Below are 21,414 nucleotides of genomic sequence, written 5' to 3' on the forward strand. Positions count from 1 at the left end.
ATACAGGAAATGTGCTACACTCGTGGAGTCCCGTCTCTGTGTCTCAATAAGTCAAATTTAGCTTTAAACTCGTTTAAGTTTTTAGACTGGACGATCTCTATGTCCAGGTTATTCCACAGGTCTATACATCTATAAGGAAAACTATATTTCTTGATATCCTTCAAGCAGCTTGGCTTCCTCAGTTTCATCCCGTGTCCTCTTGTTACTCTCTTATCCTATAAAAACAGATCTTCTTTGTCAATTTTATCTACTCCCATCATGGTCTTGAACACTGCAATCATGTCGCCTCTCCATCTCCTTTCTTCTAAGGAGGACAAATCCAGCTTTTCCAGCCTCTCTCTGTACGACAGATCTGCCAGACTGGGGACCATCTTGGTTGCTGTTCTTTGTATTCTCTCAATCTTGTTTATATCTTTCTTTTTGTGTGGGGACCACACTACTGCTGCATATTCCAACCTGGGGCGAATCATGGCCACTTTCAATTTTTTCATCATCTCCTCATCCATATAATGAAAAGCTACTCTTATATTAGTCAGGAGTTTATACGTCTCTCTAACTGTCTTGTTAATGTATTTTTCAGGTGACAAACTGTCCTGGACCAGCACACCCAAACTTTCTCTTCTCTTGCTTTTGTGATTGGTTCATTACCCATCAAATAATTCAATGATGGCATCTTGGTACTTTTACCCATTTCCAATATTTTACATTTCTTTGCATTGAATTTCATTTCCCACGTCTGGCTCCATTCGCGTATCCCATCCAGATCCTCCTGCAGCATTTTGCAATCCTCCTCAACCTCTAACTTCCTCATGATCTTTTTGCATCATCAGCAAACAGACTTGCATAACTGTTCACTCCAGCTACCATATCATTTACGTAAATCAGGAACATTACTGGCACCAACACCGAGCCCTGTGGGACTCCACTTGTTACTTCCCTCCATCCAGATATCGTATCCTTTATTACTGTCCTCATTTGTCTGTCTCTCAAAAAGTCTCTCATCCATTCTAGGAGGTTCCCCTTCAGTCCTCCTATATGCTCTAGTTTCCACATTAGTCTCTTATGGGGTACCTTGTCAAAGGCCTTCTCCAAATCTAAATACACACAATCCACCCAACCTTCTCTTTCCTGAAGCACGTTAATCGCTCTTGAGTAAAAACTCAACAAGTTGGAAACACATGACCTTCCACTTCTAAATCCAAACTGACTATCAGCCAAAATATTCATCTCTTCCAGATATTTTATCCATCTATCTTTCAGAATTCTTTCACACAATTTTGCAATCATGCTGGTTAGGGACACTGGTCTATAATTCGGGGGTTCTTCCTTGTTTCCTCCCTTATAAATTGGTACCACATTTGCCATCTTCCATTCTTGAGGCACTTTCCCCTCTTCCAGAGAACACACAATTAAACTGTGAATCTTATCCGCCAGTTGTTCTCTGCATTCCTTCAGTATCCAATTAGAGATTCCATCTGGTCCTGGGGCTTTCCTTACATCTTGATTTTCTAGTAGTTTATACACCTCCTGTATTTCCACTTTCATATCTTTTATGACTACATTTCTAGTCATTGCCTCCGCTTCCACAAACTCCTTTTCATTAGTGAAAACTGACTGGAAACGTTTGTTCATTATTTCTGCTTGCATTGCCGCATCCTTATAGACCTCTCCTTCTACTTTCAGTTTGGTGATTCCTTCCTTTTGTTTCAGTTTGCCATTAACAAATCTATAAAACAGTTTGGGTTCATCCTTACATTTGTCTATTATACCTTTTTCAAAATTTCTTTCTTCTTCTCTGCGTATTCTTGTGTATTCATTTCTAGTTCTTTTATATTCTTCCTTTGTTCTGTTGTTACCTCTCTTTCTCCAATTGTTCCACGCCGTGTCTCTCTCTCTTTTTGCTATCATACACCTTTTATTAAACCACACTTTCTTCCTGTTTTCTTTCCCCTTTACTCTTGGCACAAATTTTTCCACTCCTGAATTATACAGGTCTAGAAAAATATCCCACTTCCTCTGTATCTCTCTTGTTTCTCTGAATTTTCTCCAATCTCCGTTTTCAAAAAATTTTCTCAATCCTGTAAAGTTTGCTCTCCCAAAGTTGTACCTTCCTTATCTATAAAGCTCGTCTCTTGGCTCCATGTTCCCTGTTATAATCTGGAACTCAATGACCACATGATCACTTTTTCAAGGATTTTATTACATCGGGTTCTTTGTCCAGGCTATTCCATAAGTATATACATATGTAAGGAAAGCTATATTTCTAGATATCCTTCAAGCAGCTTGACTTTTTCAATTTCATTTCGTGTCCTCTTGTTGCTCTCTTATCCCATACAAACAGATCTTCTTTGTCAATTTTATCTACTCCCACCATGGTCCTGAACACTGCAATCATGTCTCCCCCTTTTCTCCTTTCCTCTAAGGAAGGCAAATCCAGCTTTTCCAGCTTCTCTCTGTATGACAGGTCTGCCAGACTGGGGACCATCTTGGTTGCTGTTCTTTGTATTCTCTCAATCTTGTTTATATCTTTCTTTTTGTGTGGGGACCACACTACCGCTGCATATTCTAACCTGGGGCAGATCAAGGCCACTTTCACTTTTTTCATCATCTCCTCATCCATATAATGAAATGCTACTCTTATGTTAGTCAAGAGTTTGTAAGTCTCTCCAACTCTCTTGTTAATGTGCTTTTCTCGTGACAAACTATCTTGGACCAGCACTCCCAAATCTTTCTCTTCTCTCCTTTTTGTGATTAATTCATTACCCAACAAATAATTCAGTGATGGCCTCCTGGTACTTTTACCCATTTCCAATATTTTACATTTCTTTACATTAAATTTCATTTCCCACGTCTGGCTCCAATCGTGTATCCTATCCAAATCCTCCTGCAGCATTCTACAATCCTCCTCAACCTCTACCTTCCTCATGATCTTTACATCATCAGCAAACAGACTTGCATAACTGTTCACTCCAGCTACCATATCATTTACGTAAATTAGGAACATTACTGGCGCCAACACCGAGCCTTGAGGGACTCCACTAGTTACTTCCCTCCATCCAGACATCCTATCCTTTATTACTGTCCTCATTTGTCTGTCTCTCAAAAAGTCTCTCATCCACTCCAGAAGTTTCCCCTTCAGTCCTCCTATATATTCTAGTTTCCACATTAGTCTCTTATGAGGTACCTTATCAAAGGCCTTCTCTAAGTCTAAGTACACACAATCCACCCAGCCATCTCTCGCCTGTACCACGTCAATCGCTCGAGTAAAAGCTCAACAAGTTAGAAACACATGACCTTCCACTTCTGAATCCAAACTGACATTCAGCCAAAATATTCATCTCTTCCAGATATTTTATCCATCTGTCTTTCAGGATTCTCTCGCACAATTTTGCGACCATGCTGGTTAGAGACACTGGTCTATAATTCAGGAGTTCTTCCCTGTTTCCTCCCTTATAAATTGGTACCACATTTGCCCTCTTCCATTCTTATGGCACTTTCCCCTCTTCCAGAGAACAGATGATTAAACTGTGAATTTTATCCGTCAATTGTTCTCTGCATTCCTTCAGTACCCAATTAGAAATTCCATCAGGTCCTGGGGCTTTCCTTACATCTTGAGTTTCCAGTAATTTATACACTTCCTGTACCTCCACTTTTATATCTTTTATCACCGGTACATTTCTGATCACTCTCTCCCCTTCCACAAATTCCTTTTCATTAGTGAAAACTGACTGGAAATGTTTGTTCATTATTTCTGCTTGCATTGCCAGATCCTTATAGACCTCTCCTTCTACTTTCAGTTTGGTGATTCCTTCCTTTTGTTTCAGTTTGCCATTAACAAATCTATAAAACAGTTTGGGTTCATCCTTGCATTTGTCTATTATACCTTTTTCAAAATTCCTTTCTTCTTCTCTACGTATTCTTGTGTATTCATTTCTTGTTCTTTTATATTCTTCCTTTGTTCTGTTGTTACCTCTCTTTCTCCAATTGTTCCATGCCTTATCTCTCTCTTTTTTTGCTATCATACACCTTCTATTAAACCACTCCTTTTTCCTGTTTTCTTTCCCTCTTACTCTTGGTACAAATTTTTCCACTCCCAAATTATAGAGGTCTAGAAAGATATCCCACTTCCTCTGTATCTCTCTTGTTTCTCTGAATTTTCTCCAATCCGAATTTTTGAAAAAGTTTCTCATTCATTCATTCATTCATTGCCAGACGCCATGTATCCCAGACGGGGTGGCCAAGGGCTTAGAGTTAATTGTTTTACAGGGAGGGGCACTAATCCTCCACCAACCCCACTTGATACGTAGGGATGCCAACAGCATCTGGTGTTCCCAGGCGGTCACCCATCCAAGTACTAACCAGACGACTGTTACAGCCCGCATCAAAGTTATCACTTTCGGCGACGTTATACGAAGCACAGCGGATAAGTGTTGATTTTACAGTACCGATATTTAAATGTATGAATTACACTGTGTCTGTGTATGCGTGTCTGTATGTGTGTGAAAATACAAAATCCTCCGCCAAAACTTGACCCTCTTTACTGGATAAAAATATCTACATTGAACCAAAGCTGTTGTACACTCACACCAGTATCAATGGGTGGATATAGTTATTTTGTAAATACAAGGCACTGTTGTCACTGTTTTGAATGTACAGGTTTAGCCAAAACTTGTACATTTACGTCAGTGTCAGTCTGTGCATATAATTCTTCCTTTACACCAATTATTACGATGTCGTTTTATCACTGCTACAACTGCTAGTGCGTGTTGCTGCGTGGTGGCTGGCCAGGGTGAGCGAGGTGGCACTCAATATGCCCTTCATCACCACATCGCTGCAGGCTACTGAAGGTGAGGAATCTGTTGGAGGGGACGACCTGTGCATACGGCTCATACATGTGCTCCGAGGCGGCATCACAGGGCCTACCGTAGTGGTCCGCCCTGTAAAATTTGCTTTCTCAAAGTTGTATCTTGTCTGTATATGAAGTTTGTCTCTTGGCTCGACATTCCCTATTAACATCTGGAACTCAATGACCACATGATCACTTTTTCCTAAAGGACAGAGATATTTCAATGATTCTATTACATCGGGTTCTTTGGTAAACAGTAAATCTAACCTTGCTGGTGTGTCTTCACCTCAAAACTGTCTCTTCTTTGAACCATTGCGTCATCACATTATTCATTATTATATTTAATAACATAGTGCCCCACGAATCCTCGCCGCCTCCCGAGTACCATTCCTCCCAGTTCACCTCTTTACAATTAAAGTCACCCACCAAAATTATATTATTGCTTTTCTCAATTATTTTTTGTAAATAGCTAGCCATATCTGATAACATCTCTTGGTATTCGTCATCTTTCCATGCTCTCGTCTTAGGGGGAACATACACTACCGCCATATCTCTCAACATTCTCTCCGGTTTCTAATTTCATATATATCACTTCAGCCTTGCCTTCTCCCATTTCCACGGTATCAACGTTTATGTTGTTCACTGCTATCATCACTCCTCCTCCCGTTTTTTCTTTTCTGTCTTTTCTCCACAGTCTGTATTTACCATCTCCCAAATGAACATCAATATCTTCTCTTAATTTGGTCTCTACAAAGCACATGACATCAGGTTCATGTTCTCTCAAGAAATCGTTAATTTCGAGCCTTGTCGATATGAATCCGTCAACATTAGTACAGTATATATCACCTTCAAATTATTTTTGATTATTTTTTATACCCTCTTCTCTCCTACTCTCCGTCAGTACCACTTCCTCAACTTCTGATCTTTCACAGCCATCCCCCTTAGTGTCCTTCACTTCTATTTCCTAAAATACCACTTCCTTACTTTCATATCCGTTACTCTCCAAAAAAAAGTATTACATTCTTCCTCTGTCCTCTTATCATTGTTTTCCTTTACTTCTTCATTCAATGATTTTAAAACTTCTCTTTCTTCTTCATTCAAATCTTTTCTTATTATAATACTTTCCATCTCTGCCTCTGCTTAATTTCCAGGTCACTTTAAGTACTGTATATCATTTACTACACCTTCTGATGTAAACTTGACTCTCATTGGTCTTGTTTCCCCTTTCTTATAAGGCCCTATCCTCCGTACTTCCTCAATTTCTTTTACCCACTTGTCTCCTTCGGGGTCAATCTTGCCTAATATTCCTCTCACCAGGTTCGAGTCTCTCTCGAGTCTCACGAACATAACCTTTTCTTTCTCTTCCCTGTTTCCAGATATTACCACACATCTGTTCCTTTCTACAGTTTCTCTCACTATTTTCTCTCTTTTCTTCAGTATTTTCACTACATTTTCTTCCATTTTTTTCTTGTTCATTTGCCTTTCTTCCTGGATGATTTCTCTTAAGCCGACCACTTCTTTCTGTTCTTCTTCTAAGTGTGCCCATTTTACCTTCTGCTCTTCTAATACACTACTCACCTTCTCCATTTTATTAGTACTCTCTTCTAGTTTCCTCCTCAATTCAACATTTTCCCGATTCAAATTTCTAACTTCCTCATTCGTTGTCTCATTGGACTGGATCAGACTCTGTATAGTAGTCTCTGATTCTTCAGACATGTCCTTTATCACTAGATTCTATACTTTCTTTTCAAGTTTACTAATCCTCATAATCAATGTTTTAACCAGATCCATGCCATTGGTATTTCTATCAAATCCTGGAAATTCAAGTCCCTCAATGTTTACATTTTCGGCCAAGTTTGATATTGGTTCAAGTACCAAAACAGCTGTTACCGAAAAATACTACAAACATTCATGTATACTCTAGCCAATAAATCTTTACATTTTTGGTAGTCTATTAACTTTCATTATTTTAAATTTAAAACAAGACCTTAGGAGACAGGACAGACTAAATCCTGAAAACTACTTAAGGTTCACAGCGATGGCTGGGACGTCAGCTCGCTCTGGCTGTTCGCTCGTGTGTGTGTGTGTGTGTGTATGGGTAAGAGAGAGAGAGAGAGAGAGAGAGAGAGAGAGAGAGTTATAAGATTAAAAATAGTAACCTATACATTTATAACACCAGCTTCCATTGGTTATGTTTTGGCTGCTGTACAAAATTATGTTTGAAAAGCACTCTGTAGCAGAAGAACAAATGAAGTAAAAGAATGGTGGATTAAAATGGAGTGAGGAAACACGGTATTGTAGAAGGAAAACAAATGATGGATTATTAATAGCCAAACTATTATGTGTAAAAATTTCACCTAAGGCACATGCAAGAATATGGATTAAAAAGGGAAGGTCATATTGAAAATGGTGAGATAAATAATAATTCTGAATGGAAAAAACTGGTTGTTATTTTTGTCATTAATCCTACAAAAATTCATTCATTCATTCATCATCTAAACCAGTGCTGCCCCATGAGGGGCACAGGAGTCCAGGGCTACATAAGCTGGTCCTGACATATAAGATGAGAGTGACCAACCTCACTCATCCCTGAGTGGCATTATGTAAGCAATAAACCCCAACCACCCCTTGGATATAAACCTGCACTGGCTCAGTCTGACTAGAGTGCCTTAATTACCCACTAAACCACCAGGTGCCATAATTTGGTTATATGGTTACCACCTAGCATAGTAAATGATTTTCTGGTGTACGGAAAACCATTTGGCTTGTCAGTCACTGTAGGGTCACCCACAAACAGAAGGAGGAGGAAAGAATGAAGGAAAGAGAGACAGAGGTGGAAGGATGGAAAGAAGGAAAAGACGAATGGGCAGGCACCCGAAAGCAGCATTACATCGAGTGAGTGGATGGTGAGCATCCCCACCAGCTACAAAAATCTATCTATCTATCTATCTATTGCCAGACGCCTCAATCCCGTTTGGGGTGGCCACAAACAAATCACCTCCAAGTCGCCCTGTCCCCCGCCATTTCACTCCCCTGCTCCCAACTCACACCCCCCTCTCTCATATACCTCTCCACCCCATCCCTCCATCTCATCCTCGGCCTCCCCCTCCCTCTTCCCCCCTCCACCTCACTCACATACACTCTCTTCGTCAGTCTCTCACCCTCCATCCTCTCCACATGGCCAAACCACCTCAGTGTGTTCCTCATAACGCTTCCTATCACATCCACATCCACACCACAACGCTCCTTTATATCCTCATTCGTCAGCCTGTCTCTCCACATGACTCCACAGGCTCCTCTTAAATAACTCATTTCCACTGCTCTCACTCTTGACTTGTGTCCTTCCAACAATGCCCAAGCTTCACTTCCGTACGTTAGAGTTGGTATCACAATACTGTCATGTAGTAACTTTTTCACTTCCATGCTCACTTCCCTGTTTCTTATCACTGCTTTCAAGGAACCAGCAACTGTTCTTCCCCGCTGTACCCTTTCAAGCACTTCACCCTCCAAACCTCCATCTTTATTCATCACACTACCCAAATACTTAAACGTACTCACATTTTCCAATTCCTCACCATCTAACCTCGCTGTACATTCACTAACTTCACCTCTCTCAAAGACCATCACTTTACTCTTCCCTACATTCACCTTTAGGTTCCGTTTCTTACACACTCTCTCAAACTCATCCACCAAGCCTTGCAGCTCCCCTTCATCTTCACTCAACAACACAGTATCATCTGCAAACAACAGTACAGGGAGTTTCCAAACACTATCCTCTCTCACCAGGGCCACTCCAACATCCACTACCCTACCTTGTACCTCTTTTATTACCCCATCCATGTACAGATTGAACAACCATGGAGACATGACACATCCCTGTTTCAAACCAACTTTCAAAGAGAAAAATTCACTTAGTTCACCATCCACACGCACTGCAGCCTTCGCACCATCGTACATACTCTTCACAGCATTCAACAACTTCCCATCTACTCCATATATTCTTAACACTTTCCACAATCCTTGTCTATCCACCCTGTCATATGCTTTCTCCAAATCCATGAAAGCCGCATACAACTTCTTTCCCTTCTCTAGAAACTTTTCCACTAAAGATCTAAGAATGAATATCTGATCTACACAACCTCTTCCCTTCCTAAAGCCTCCTGTTCTTCTCCAACTAATTTCTCTGTTCTTTCTCTAACTCTGTCTATAAGTATCCTACCATACACTTTTCCTATTATACTAAGAAGACAAATGCCCCTATGATTACCACACACTTCTTTTTCCCCTTTTCCTTTGTACAAGGGAATAATTATACCTGACTTCCAATCCTCCGGGACTCTACCTTCCTCCCAGGCCAATCTGCACATCTTCCACATCCATTCTACTACTATCTCTCCCCCATGCTTCAGCATTTCACCACACACTCCATCAATTCCTGGGGCTTTCCCCGATTTAACTTTCTTCATTGCTTCCACAACTTCTATCCTACTGATTTCTTCCTGTCTTCTCACCTCCCTCCTTCTCCCAGCCATTCCCCAGCCACTTATACTCGCATTACTTCCATCCTCTACGTTCAACAATTCCTTAAAGTGTTCTCTCCATCTGCTCACTTTTTCTCCCTTCTCCACTAGTAATCTACCATTTTTATCTTTCACTCCCCTGCTAACTTCACTTCCACCCTGTCTTACTCTTTTCACTTCTCTCCAGAACATTTTCTTACAGTCCCTCCACTTTACACTCAAATTCCTTCCAAATTCCTCATCCACTCTCTTCTTACTCTCTCTTACTAATCTTTTCACCTCTCTCTTCCTTTCCACATATAACTCTCTCTTCCGCCTCTCAACTTCTTCCACGCCCCTACAAAAATCCATATGAAAAATTATGTTAAAATACCAAATAGAGTAAATCAGTTTTTTTAACAACAGTACTGGATATCCAGTTATTCTAGGGTATATTCTGACCTGCATGTCGACCCCAACTGCATCAAGGCCAGTATACATAATATTGACCCAGCCATCCTTGGACGAAAGCACGAAGAGCGACATGAGAGCTTGACCCAGGTCATCAAAATTGTACTTTTGGTTGAGCCACGAGTTACCCTGTATCTTCTCACAGTCCTCCTTGGTAACCACGTCCCTCAGGTAGGGACCATCACAGTAGTAGAATGAACCTTTGAACAGCTGCACAAAACAAAGTTGGCTTAATCATTAGCAAGGCTGGCATATTATGCACAATACATCAGTAAAACATTTGAAATCAATGATCCCAATATTGAAACATCTTGCAAAATATTTACATAATGTTATCAAGATATATTAAAACTTGACTCTACAACTCAGTTATACCCTCTCAGGTATCATCCTACATTATCTGGTTTAATGAAAACAAGTTTTGTACTTGAATAGTTTCATTCAGGTTTTTAATGTAATGTATACAATCCATCTAAGGCCTAGGCTTGTCATATTTATCATCACTTTTACTGAAAGCAACCATCATCCAAAATACAAAAAAGGTATACCATTTTATCATATTAACAACAAACTGGGTTCATACCTGTACACCTAAGATACCAAAGATGATGAAAAATGTACAACAAATGAGAACAATGTTGCCGATGGGTTGAAGCGATGAGAGAAGCGTCTGCACCACCAACTTTAGGCCCGGTGCTCTGTTTATCACTCTGTTGGATAAGGAAACAGATATACTGGAATTATTACAACCCTAAAGCACTTTGCTCCAAACTTCTTCTTTTTTCTTTTTTAACTAAATGAAGTCCATGACAAGGGTTTTGCATTCCTTTCTTTAACCTGACTGCCGATGGCGTGATTACTTATCTGGCAAGGTGTGAAGTACAGTATATCTATAAAGAAAAGTGTGCATATGGTCAGGCCTATATGGGGAGCCAGGATTTTGGAAGTTTTAATAATTTGAAGGTTATTTCACTGGAAATGCTGCTGATAGTTCTCGTTCTTTTGTACTTTATATTCCTCGTGTTCTGGATCCAACTTTATCCCTATCCACAGGCTGGATACAGAGAGTTCAGAATGATGAGGATGATGGAGATTCTATATGTATGTTTTTTGTACAGTACAGTCATACCACCTTGATCGCTAGTATCATTATTGTACTTTTTCTTGAGCATGGTCTTATGACAAAATGCATTACCTTCAATGCTGTGAGTAAAACTGCATTATCTTCAATGCTGTGGGTAAAACTGTATTACCACTGTTAAGGTATCAGAAAAATTAAGAAAAAGCAAAGGGAGTGCTCAAAATACTGCACTCCTTGCAATGCATGTGCTAAAAGAGGGAAAAAAAAAAAAACAATTATTTCCTCTTTGGTAACTGTAAACAACATTTTTTAGTGCATTTAGCAAAACAAAAACAACTAAGCTGCTTCATCAATTTTGTTTTAAACAACACAAATGTTTTATTGAATAAAATCCTCCCCCACCCCCAGGTACCTGTTAAGACAATTCTGGCCAGATGACATGTGAAAAAAAACATGAAGATACAGACTGACAGTGTGGGAGGGCACAGAGTACATACTGATTACTATGGTAACAGTGTAGCTAACCACATCTGACCTCCTACTGCACCAACAGCTCAAAAATGAATAATGCTTTACGCACTGCACACTCAATTACAAACTGCATCAGCAGATATTAGTGATGTGGATAAACTTTTGATCTGACTGAGGTAATAATTCAGAATAACACGGATATGCTGACAGAATTATTCAAGGGTAAGTTTAACTAAAATGGTGGTAGGTGAGGGCACTCACCATCCACACACTCGATGTAGTGCTGCTCTCAGGTGACTGCCCTTTCCTCTATTCCTTCCTTCTTTCCTTGCTTGCTTTTCTGTCTTTCTTTCCTCATTCCTCCTCCTTCTGTCAACAGGTGACTCTACACTGAGTGACAAACCATTTACTACGTTGAGTGGTAACCATATAACCAAACAATGGAGTCTGGTGGTTTAGTGGGTACCTTGATTAAGGCGCTCTTGTCGGACTGAGCCTGTGTAGAGTTATATCCAAGGGGTGGTTGGAGTTTATTGCTCACATAATACCACTCAGGGATGAGTGAGGTTGGTCACTCAGCTTAAATGTCAGGACCAACTTGCCTAGCCCCTGGGCTCCTATGCTCCTCATGGGGCAACACAGGATTAGATGTTGATTATGATGATGATGATGATGAAGTTTAACTAAAATACTGTAATGTGAAATGTTGTTTGAATTATGAGAAATATTATTGCAATGGGAGAAACTGATGAGCAAGAATAGTAGATTATGTGAGTTTCATATTCATTTTCATTTTTGTTTTTGAAGGCTTCAACATGCTTCCATGTGTCATGCCTTGGTCACCTAATGGTGGCTCTCCATGCTGCTCGATCTCTGGCACCTTTCCTCCTTAGTCCCTCACCCCTGAGGTCACATTCAATGACGTCGTTCCAGGCCTTTTTCGGTCTACCTCTTGCTACCCTACCCCTAACAATGACACTTCTCACTTACTGCAACCAATTATCATCCCTCATCCCCTCCACATGTCCAAACCATCACAATCTACCTCTCCTCATCACAACACCAATACACTCCAGTCCCATCCTACCTCTCAACTTTTCCATCATAAACCTAGCCCCCCCAGGCCTTGCACTCAGGGATGCACTGCACATCCACCTAATCATTGCCGTTTCTGTACCTTTGAGCCTGCAAATAATCTCTTCCTTTACTACCCAGGTCTCACTACCATACAGTAAAACACTCCTAACCCATGCTGCATACAAAGATCTCTTAGCATGGAAGGAGAGCCCTCTCAATGTCAGGAGAGGCAACAGCTCCCTGAACTTCTTCCAACCACTCCTCACTCTAGCCACAGAGTTAGCTCCAGCCCAACCTCCAGCACTTAACACATATACCAAACAACAAAACTCTTCCACACACTTAAGAGACTCACCAGCAAGTTCAATTCTTTCACATCTGGCAACCTCCACATGCTCTCCTTTACGCACTGCATACCCGGTACTGTACATGAAATCAGCATTTTCTTGCAGTCCACCTCTGATACCACTACATTTCTTATGCACCTACTTATCCCAAACTTCCCATGCCCCTGTGGCAAATCACACATGGACACTCTCCCTCTTCTTTGACAGAATCAGCCCCCAGCCCTAGATACCATCACTTTTGTTTTATTTGCATGTACTTAAGTCTTAAGCCCTTGTGCCCTATACCATCTCTCCATTTCCTACATCTTTCCTCCGCCTCCCTTCCATTCTTTGCAATCAACACAAAATCACTAGCATACACAAACAACATCTTCCATGAGAGCACATTTGTGAAGTCTTGTGAGAGGGCTTATCATGATAAACAACAAGGGGCTCAAGACTGACCCCTGACACACACCAACATTCACACAAAACTCAACACTCAAATCTCCATTCACCCTTACCTGGGTGCGTGCAACCACATACATGGCCATAACCACCCTAACCAGCCACTCCTCAATTCCAAGCTTTCTCACTGTCCACTTCACCACCTCTCTCGGGACTCTGTGAAAGGCCTTCTGCAAATCAACAAAAACAAAGTACAGTTCCCTATTCTCTCCTCTATATTTTTCCAAAGCTACTGAACAATGAATATGGCATCAGCGGTCCCTTTGCCTGGCATAAACTCAAACCGCATCTCATCAATATTCACTTATTTTCTAATCATAACTTCTAGATCTCTCTCCATTATCTTCATTATCTAATCCAAAAGTTTTATGCCTCTATAATTTCCTAGTTTCCAGGGCATCACCCTTCCCCTTGTACACATTTACAATTACACTCTTCAGCCAATCATCTGGGACAACACACTCATATATAATCGTATTTATCAAATCTGTGACTAACCCTACTCCTATATCTCCTGAGACTTTCAACATTTCAGTAGTCACCCCTGACACACCTACTTCCTTCCCCACTTGCATCCTGTTTATAGCCCTGCTTGCAGTAGCAGCATCAATCAAAGGCCAAGGACCAAACACTAGATTTGCTGGCTCCAAACCTTCCCTGTCCCAGTCAAACTCCCCATTCAACAACCGGCTGTAGTGTTCTCTCCAGGACGTCTTTAATATCTCCACTGTTCACCGCTACCATTGCTTCATCATTTTTCACACAATGCTCACCTGTGATATCTCAATAGTCCTTCTTCATCAGATATGCCACCTTAAATGTCATATTCTTCCTTTTCGCACTATTCAGGGTATCAAGATCCTTTTCGCACTATTCAGGTTATCAAGCAAAAGTCTCTGAGATTCAGACTTTGCCTTGTAAACTTCTCTTCTAGCCCTATGTTTAGCAGCCAAGAATTCCTCTCTGCTACCACCCTTTCTCCACTCCCAGAAAAGCCTTCTATTCTCCTTAACTGCAGCTTCTACACCCTCATCCCACCACCAGTTCCTTTATGTCTTGGGGGGGGCTCCTTGTCCATCCACACACTAAATCAGTAACTCTAAGAGGTTGCTCTTGAGGGCTTTGTGCTGTTCATTAACACTTCTATCAATGTCTCCCTGTTCAGCCACCACTCTGTTCATTACACTATAAAAGGCATCCCTTACTGCTGGGATTTTCAAATTCCATATTTTCCTCCTAGGCAGATGGGTCCTGTTTTTCATCACCCACTCCCCACCCACTCCCTAAGCACCATGTCATATATCAATCACTTGTGTTGCAGCACACACTCCTCACTCTCTATAACTTTAACATCCCTCACTAACCTCCTATCAGCCCTCTTGACCATGAAATAGTCCATCTTTTTTTTTTCTTTTTTTAATAACAGAACGGAGGAAGGAAAAACAAATGAATAAAAAAAAATAATCCATTCACCAGATTACTGGTGTCCTCTGTTCATAAAATATCTGTAACAGTTAGACTTGAACAGCTGTGGGTTGAAATTTGGAGAGAAACAACTCTGGGGAAGCGAGTTCCAGAGAGACGCAGTTCGGGGAATGAAAGAATTCTGACAGGCAGAAGTTCTGCAATATGGCTGAGTGACATTCCAGTCATTTCCCCCAGACTTGTATGTAATCAACCAACTCTTTCTTTTCCTAAAATATGTGTTGCATACCACCATGTTCATTGTCTCCCCACACTCAAGTATCCTTTCCCTTTCCTCATTTCTTGTACCATATGCACATCCCCCATGTACTCCTTCATATCCTTGAGCTGCTTCACCTACATGACCATTTAAGTCCCCTCCCAAAACTACAATCTCATCATTCCCATACCACTTACTACAAGTATTAGGTCATTCCAGAATCTACTCTTCTCTACGTCATCCAAGCCTGCCTGTGGAGTATATTCACATATAAATGCAAACATAATCCCACCGAACAAAATTTTCACTACAATTATCCTATCAATGACTCTCATTACATCCATGACATATTCCACCCATTTCTCCCCACCAACACACCCACAGCATCATATCAATCTGCCCTACCCTGCCAAAACTGATTGTAAAGTGCATCCCTCCCAGCAATAATTCTGGCTGCTCCTCCTCTATACCTGACTTCCTGCACACATGCCACATCCACCCACCTCCTACTAAATGCCTCAACTACTTCCCCTGGTCTACCTTTCAAACTTCCCACATTCCGCGATGCCACTCTGATCCCCTTGGGTGATCTAGGTTCCTCAGGCTTGCTCAGATCTTTCTTTCCAGTCATTATTTGTCAAGAATAAATAATGGGGTGAGATATACTACAGGCCCCACCCGCCTGCACAGTCCCAGGCCTGTGCATGGGATCTGGGACCCACAGCCCATCAGCCATGACCGGTGGCTGTGACTGAGCTAAGAATGCTGGCTCAATAGATAGTTGAAATATGAGAGAAAAGGGTCATCTGGCTCATGGCTGAGATTAACAGTTGATGTCAACTCAGCTGATTCATTCCATTTGGTCTGTTTAGGGGTTATCATTCAGGTATTTGGGGAAAAAAAAAGTCAGTGTAAGCTTGTGGGCCCCAAACCAATTTTATTTATTCCCATTTAGTTTTATTTGGTTAATTTTCATTACTGGAGTAGTTTGATGGACCAATTAACTGTGATCAAGGAGGTTTGACTACATTTTTGCTTTAATTCTAGGTTGGATGTGTAGCATTTGGTAGCAATATGAGTGAATACAAACATATAAACCAGCAATACTATAATCAAGTACAGTACAGTATTATCCATTGTAATTCAACCTAGCCCTACACCAGTTAAAGCAAAACGCTTGATTTTGCATTGTACTCTCCCTCATTGGCATAACATTCAGCATCGAGCGGGATATTATGCTACTATCCATCTAGACTCTCTATCCTAAAATCTTTCCCATGAGGTAACGATGAAAGCTAAACATAAATTACAATACAGTATTGATACAGAACAGGCAAACCCCGATTTACAATACCCCTACATGCGATACCATGGATTTGTGATGGGAGAAGAAATACCACCCTACTCCGCCTATCACAGGCCTACCCCCGGTTTTGCAATGGGCATCGCACAACATTCCACCTCGTGAGTCATCGCAACACACCCCATCGCCACCTCCAGAGCCAGTGCATCAGTCTCCCGCTACCATCACCCCACCTCTCAAAGCTTCCCCTTCCCCTCTAACCCTCGCCAGAGATGGGGTTTGAAGGCTCTGAGGAGGATGAGTGAGTGCTAGGGAGCATCACATGTCCCCATAGCCTCGGGGGAATAGCGTGGATGGTGACCACGACCGGACATGGACTTACAAGAAGTAATTGATGAGAGGTGTTTGATATTTTCTGACTTTTATGATTTTCAGACTATATCTGTTGATTTTAGTGAGTAATTCACTGGTGTTAGGCTTAAGTTAGCTTCTTTTACAGCTGTTAGGCCAATCAGATTGGCTTTAAACTTTTTTTGGACTCACTTGGGTGGGTTTAGGACTCGGTTGGGGGGGGGGACACCCAAGGCCCCAAAACACATCCCTATACAGTACTTAGCATGTTAAGTTGTCCCTGATTTAAGACACCCCGCCTAGCAATGGGTTTTTACTTAACCAACTGCATCGTTCAACCTGGGCTTGCCTGTACAGTAATATGTACTGTACAGTACAATCCCAGTTAACTGGGAAGCTTGAGGAGTTTACATTCCCAGTTACTTATTTTTTGAAGACATCCGATATATACATAAGCTATATCATTGCAGTAGGTGGAGGCGCTCACCATGCACTCGCTCAATGTAGTGTTGCTCTTGGGTGCCTGCCCTTTCCTCTCCTCCTTCCCTTCCTTCCTTCCTATCCTGTCTTTCTTTACTTCATTCTATCCTTGTCCTTCTGCCCTTGGGCGACTTAACACTCCCTCTTTTGTCTTTCTTTCCTTCATTCTTTCTCGTTTCTTCTGTCTATGGGTGACTCTACACTGCGTGACAAGCCGAATGGTTTCCTGTACACCAGGAAACCATTTACTATGCTAAGTGGTAACCATATAACAAAATTATGACGCCTGGTGGTTTAGTGGGTAATTGCGGTGCTCCAATCGGATTGAGCTGGTGAAGGTTTATATCCAAGGGGTGGTTGGAGTTAATGCTCACATAATGCTACTCAGGGATGACTGAGGTTGGTCACTCTCATCTTAAATGTCAGGACCAACTTGCCTAGCTCCAAGCTCCTACACTCCTCGTGGGGCCACGTAGGATTGGATGATAAATAGATGAATGGACATATCATTGCGGTATATACAATACCACTCATATCCTGGGCCACACATACAATTCCATTTGAAACATAACCTCCTCTTAAACACACCCCATAGACATAACACACACGATTGTAGTGTCTTGTAGGAGTGCACAATGCATGCAGTAAGTTCATTTTGTTAAACATTATTTGCTATATTATTCATAAAACATGTAAAAATAAACTAAAGAGATAAGGCTTGAGCATTTACTGGTGAGCTGATGATTAGGAAAGAAGTGTTATACAGTGGAATCATGATGAGTCCCTTGCTCAGTTGTGCACAACTGCAGTCCACCAATTTATTCCTCAGATGTGTTCTAAGATAAATTTACAGTGCTCCCTTAACATCCACGGGGGTTAGGTAACAGAGACACCCGCGTATGTTAAAAATCTGCGGATATCTGCGGCCCCCCTTAAAAACACCCCTGGACCCCCCTTAACCCTTTGGCTGCTGCAGCTGTAATGAGAACGTACTGACAGCGTTCACTGCAGAGAAATAGGAAAAAATTGTGTGTTTTCAACTCATGTTTTAAACCACTTATCGTTAATCTTGAGAGCTAAAATTTTTGTCAGACAAACATCAATCTTTCTAATATTGTTTGTAACAAACTGCATGTCTGTAAGCACTCCAAGCACAAAGAACGATCCGAGAGAATACAAGGTGTGTTTTGATTGTCTGAAGCAAGAAATAGCCCAGGGAAGTGGAAATTTCCACCAAACCACAAGATTTTTTCCATACAAAATAAGGTTACAGCCGTGCTACCTCATCACAGTATTTGCAATAACAATAAAAATAAAACACTTCTAGCCAGTCTCCTGATATTCCAGTGTTTACATTAGACTTTAGCAAAACAGTAACAATGTGAGGAAAATCATTACGAACTTTATCAAACTTCATGAATGACTTATATTACCACTTACTTTTATAGAGCTTATTGATATAATATCATGAATCATTTCATAGCATTGCTTCACAGTTTGCAGCCGCAAAAATGTTTGCTAGCTAATGCGCTTGGCATCATGACTTCTCTGATTATCACAAAAATATCATTAAATCACTTGCATTTTGTCACAGTAATTCACAATATAATATAAAATAACACTTTCAGCCAATCTCGTATGATTTCAGTGTGATTTGGGTGCGTATTGTTTCGTATCACGAGAGAGAGGGGGGGGGAAGGGCAGCAAACCGGTTTAGACCAGCTCATTGAGGGGTACGAGAGAGAGAGAGAGAGAGAGAGAGAGAGAGCAGCAAACCAGTTTAGACCAGCTCATCAAGAGTATGTGGAAGAAACGAAATACTCCCAGCCTGTCCTAACTTTTCCCCCGATGAATTAATGGCATAATTAAATGAAGTGGCCATGAAGAAGAGTGTTATATTTGATTCACTGGATAATCCCATCACTAAAAAAGCCATGAACTGTGCCTGGGATAATGTTACATTTGCAGTGAACAGTGTCAGCAGAGTTCAACGAGATAAAATGCTTTAGTAAATCCAGTCCCGGTACTGTATCCACCTGTGGATATTTAAAACCATTTATGTTATATCCTATCTATCTATCTATCTATTGCCAGATGCCATAATCCCGTACGGGGTGGCCATTTGACTCTGAGTTATTTGTTTTACAGGGAGGGGCACTAACTCTCCACCAACCCACTTGACACATAGGAAGCATGTATGGTTTGGTTATATGGTTACCACCCAGCGTTGTAAATGGTTTCTTGGCTTACAGGAAACCATTTGGCTTGTCACTCAATGTAAAGCCACCTGTAACGGAAAGAAAAGCATTAAGTAGTGACAGGAAAGATGGGAGAAATAGGAAGAGAGGAGGGCAGGCACAGAAAAAGAATAATAAAGACTAAGGCAGAAGTAGGCAGCACTACATCAAGTGAGTGGATGATGGTCACCACCACCTACCACCATTAGGTGGCTTTATATATCCACCCGTGGATATATAAAACCATGTACACTTATGTTAAAAACGCGGATGTTAAGGGATGACTGTATACACCATCTTAGAATGTATTTGCACTGGCAGAGAAGATAAAAATCCAGCTGATGGAAATGAAGGTGTGCTAAGCTGCACAAAATTGCTGTGCTTGCAATTCGTATGAATTTACAATATAAAGTCAAGTTGCCTTTGGCACATGCTTCTATGGCACAGTTTTCTATGACACGGCAAGGTACCAGACCCCCCCAAAATGAACCACACTCATAAAATACCTATTGCACGGGCGCAGCAAGGTTTGAAACACGGGGGCAAATTCTCCTGGCAGTCGGCGCTCTCCCCTGTTTGTAAACAAAGAAGATGGCGATCACTTCAGTTCCAACTGTGGACTTTTTTCTCTCCTATGGGGAGGTTAAACTTCACCAAATTCATTGTGTTAAGTAATGAAACATTGAAGATTCTTTTGGTATTATGACTAATTTACAGGATTGTTCATAAAACCGCTATGAACGGGTTAGTGATGAAGCACCTATCTCTGAGCTAAGACGAAGTATAATGCCTCCCATCATCATCATCAGCATGTATAAAAGAATGATTATTAATGTGTTAAATGTGAGTTTTGTTGACACTTGAACATACAAACTTTATCAAATAAACTTCTTCAATCAGTGCTTAACCAGGCAGCCTCCACCATCTTTAATGTTTTGGTCAGTCAGCTGATCTGTCTACTTGGCTAGGCTTTTTTTTTTGCTTGATCTGCAGCACGTGGTATTGCCCAAGTAGACAAAAGGTTGATCACCCTCCCGTTTTTTGTGCCAATTGTTACGTGTAATACATGTTCTGTACTGACTGACTGCTTGATTGTGTACGTTTGTAAAGTGTGGAAAAAAGGGGAAAAGTGGGGTGAAAAGGGGGACTTTGGGCAAACGTCCAGAACCAAATTCCATTTTTCCCATAGGTTTAGTTATTTCTATGGCACGGTTTTCCATGGCACAGGCGTTGTCCAGAACCAATTAGCCGAGCCTTAGGGGACTTGACTTTTGCAAACCAGCTGAGTGGTGAGTGAGGGGTGGAGTATGGCAGTCTGGCCAGGAAAAAATTGGAGGGCCTCAGCCCTATACATAAGAGTGAGCATAGGAGTCATGATAATTCTACTGTACAACGCTTCTTTCCTAATCATCAGTTCACCAATAAATGCTCAAGATTTATTTCTTTAGATTATATTTCCATGTCATTCATAAGCATTTACTGTATTATCTGCAAAACAGCTGAGTGACGAGTGAGGAGTCGATGGACGGCTGACAGGTAAGGAATAAATTGGTGGGCCATGGTCATTTGCATAACTGTGAGCAAGGGAGTCGAGATAATTCTACTGTACGAAACTACTTCAAAATCAGTTCACCAATAAATGCTCATTTATTTCTTTAATTTATTTTTCAATGATTTTATGAATCACATTTAACAGAATAGACTTGCCAAGATACTGTACAATGTTGCAAGCTTGCTGGTAGTTTGAGTCAGTTTTTTAGGTAGAAAACTGTACAGGTACCACAAACTTTCCGCTGATAAAGAGCATGCCCTTTATTCAATGAATTTATTCATCTTGCTTTACTTGACCCTCTATCCTAAAAACTTTCCCATGAGTAAAAGATGAAAATTAAACAAAATACAATACAGTATTGATACAGTAGAGTAATACAGTACATAGTGTACTATATACTCACTCAGTGTTGGCATCAATGGAGGATACTGTACACCATGCAGTATAGTTCAGTGCACTTAATCCCTTGTGGTCTACTGGAAATAATTATGTGTATAGTAATTTCAGAATCACAATAGAGCACTAGGACACGAAGCACTGAGAGGCCACAAGCTTTGCAACGACTACA

The 21,414-nt window shown here is 41.0% G+C and overlaps 1 protein-coding gene across 1 annotated transcript in view; it reads right to left on the reverse strand.

Moving 5' to 3' along the window:
• Nucleotides 1–21,414, reverse strand: part of LOC145400804 (voltage-dependent T-type calcium channel subunit alpha-1G-like) — a 470,580-nt gene that overhangs the window by 188,181 nt on the left and 260,985 nt on the right. The window contains exons 24-25 of the mRNA XM_080273240.1: nt 10,400–10,526; nt 9,808–10,026 (exon numbers count right to left, since the gene is read on the reverse strand). Coding sequence (XP_080129366.1) covers nt 9,808–10,026; nt 10,400–10,526 — 346 coding nt within the window. The remainder of the gene's footprint in view (nt 1–9,807; nt 10,027–10,399; nt 10,527–21,414) is intronic.

Source organism: Coenobita brevimanus, chromosome 53, assembly GCF_032717465.1.
Source record: "Coenobita brevimanus isolate Jiangsu-jjx chromosome 53, ASM3271746v2, whole genome shotgun sequence".
In the NCBI taxonomy this organism is placed as follows: Eukaryota; Metazoa; Arthropoda; class Malacostraca; order Decapoda; family Coenobitidae; genus Coenobita; species Coenobita brevimanus.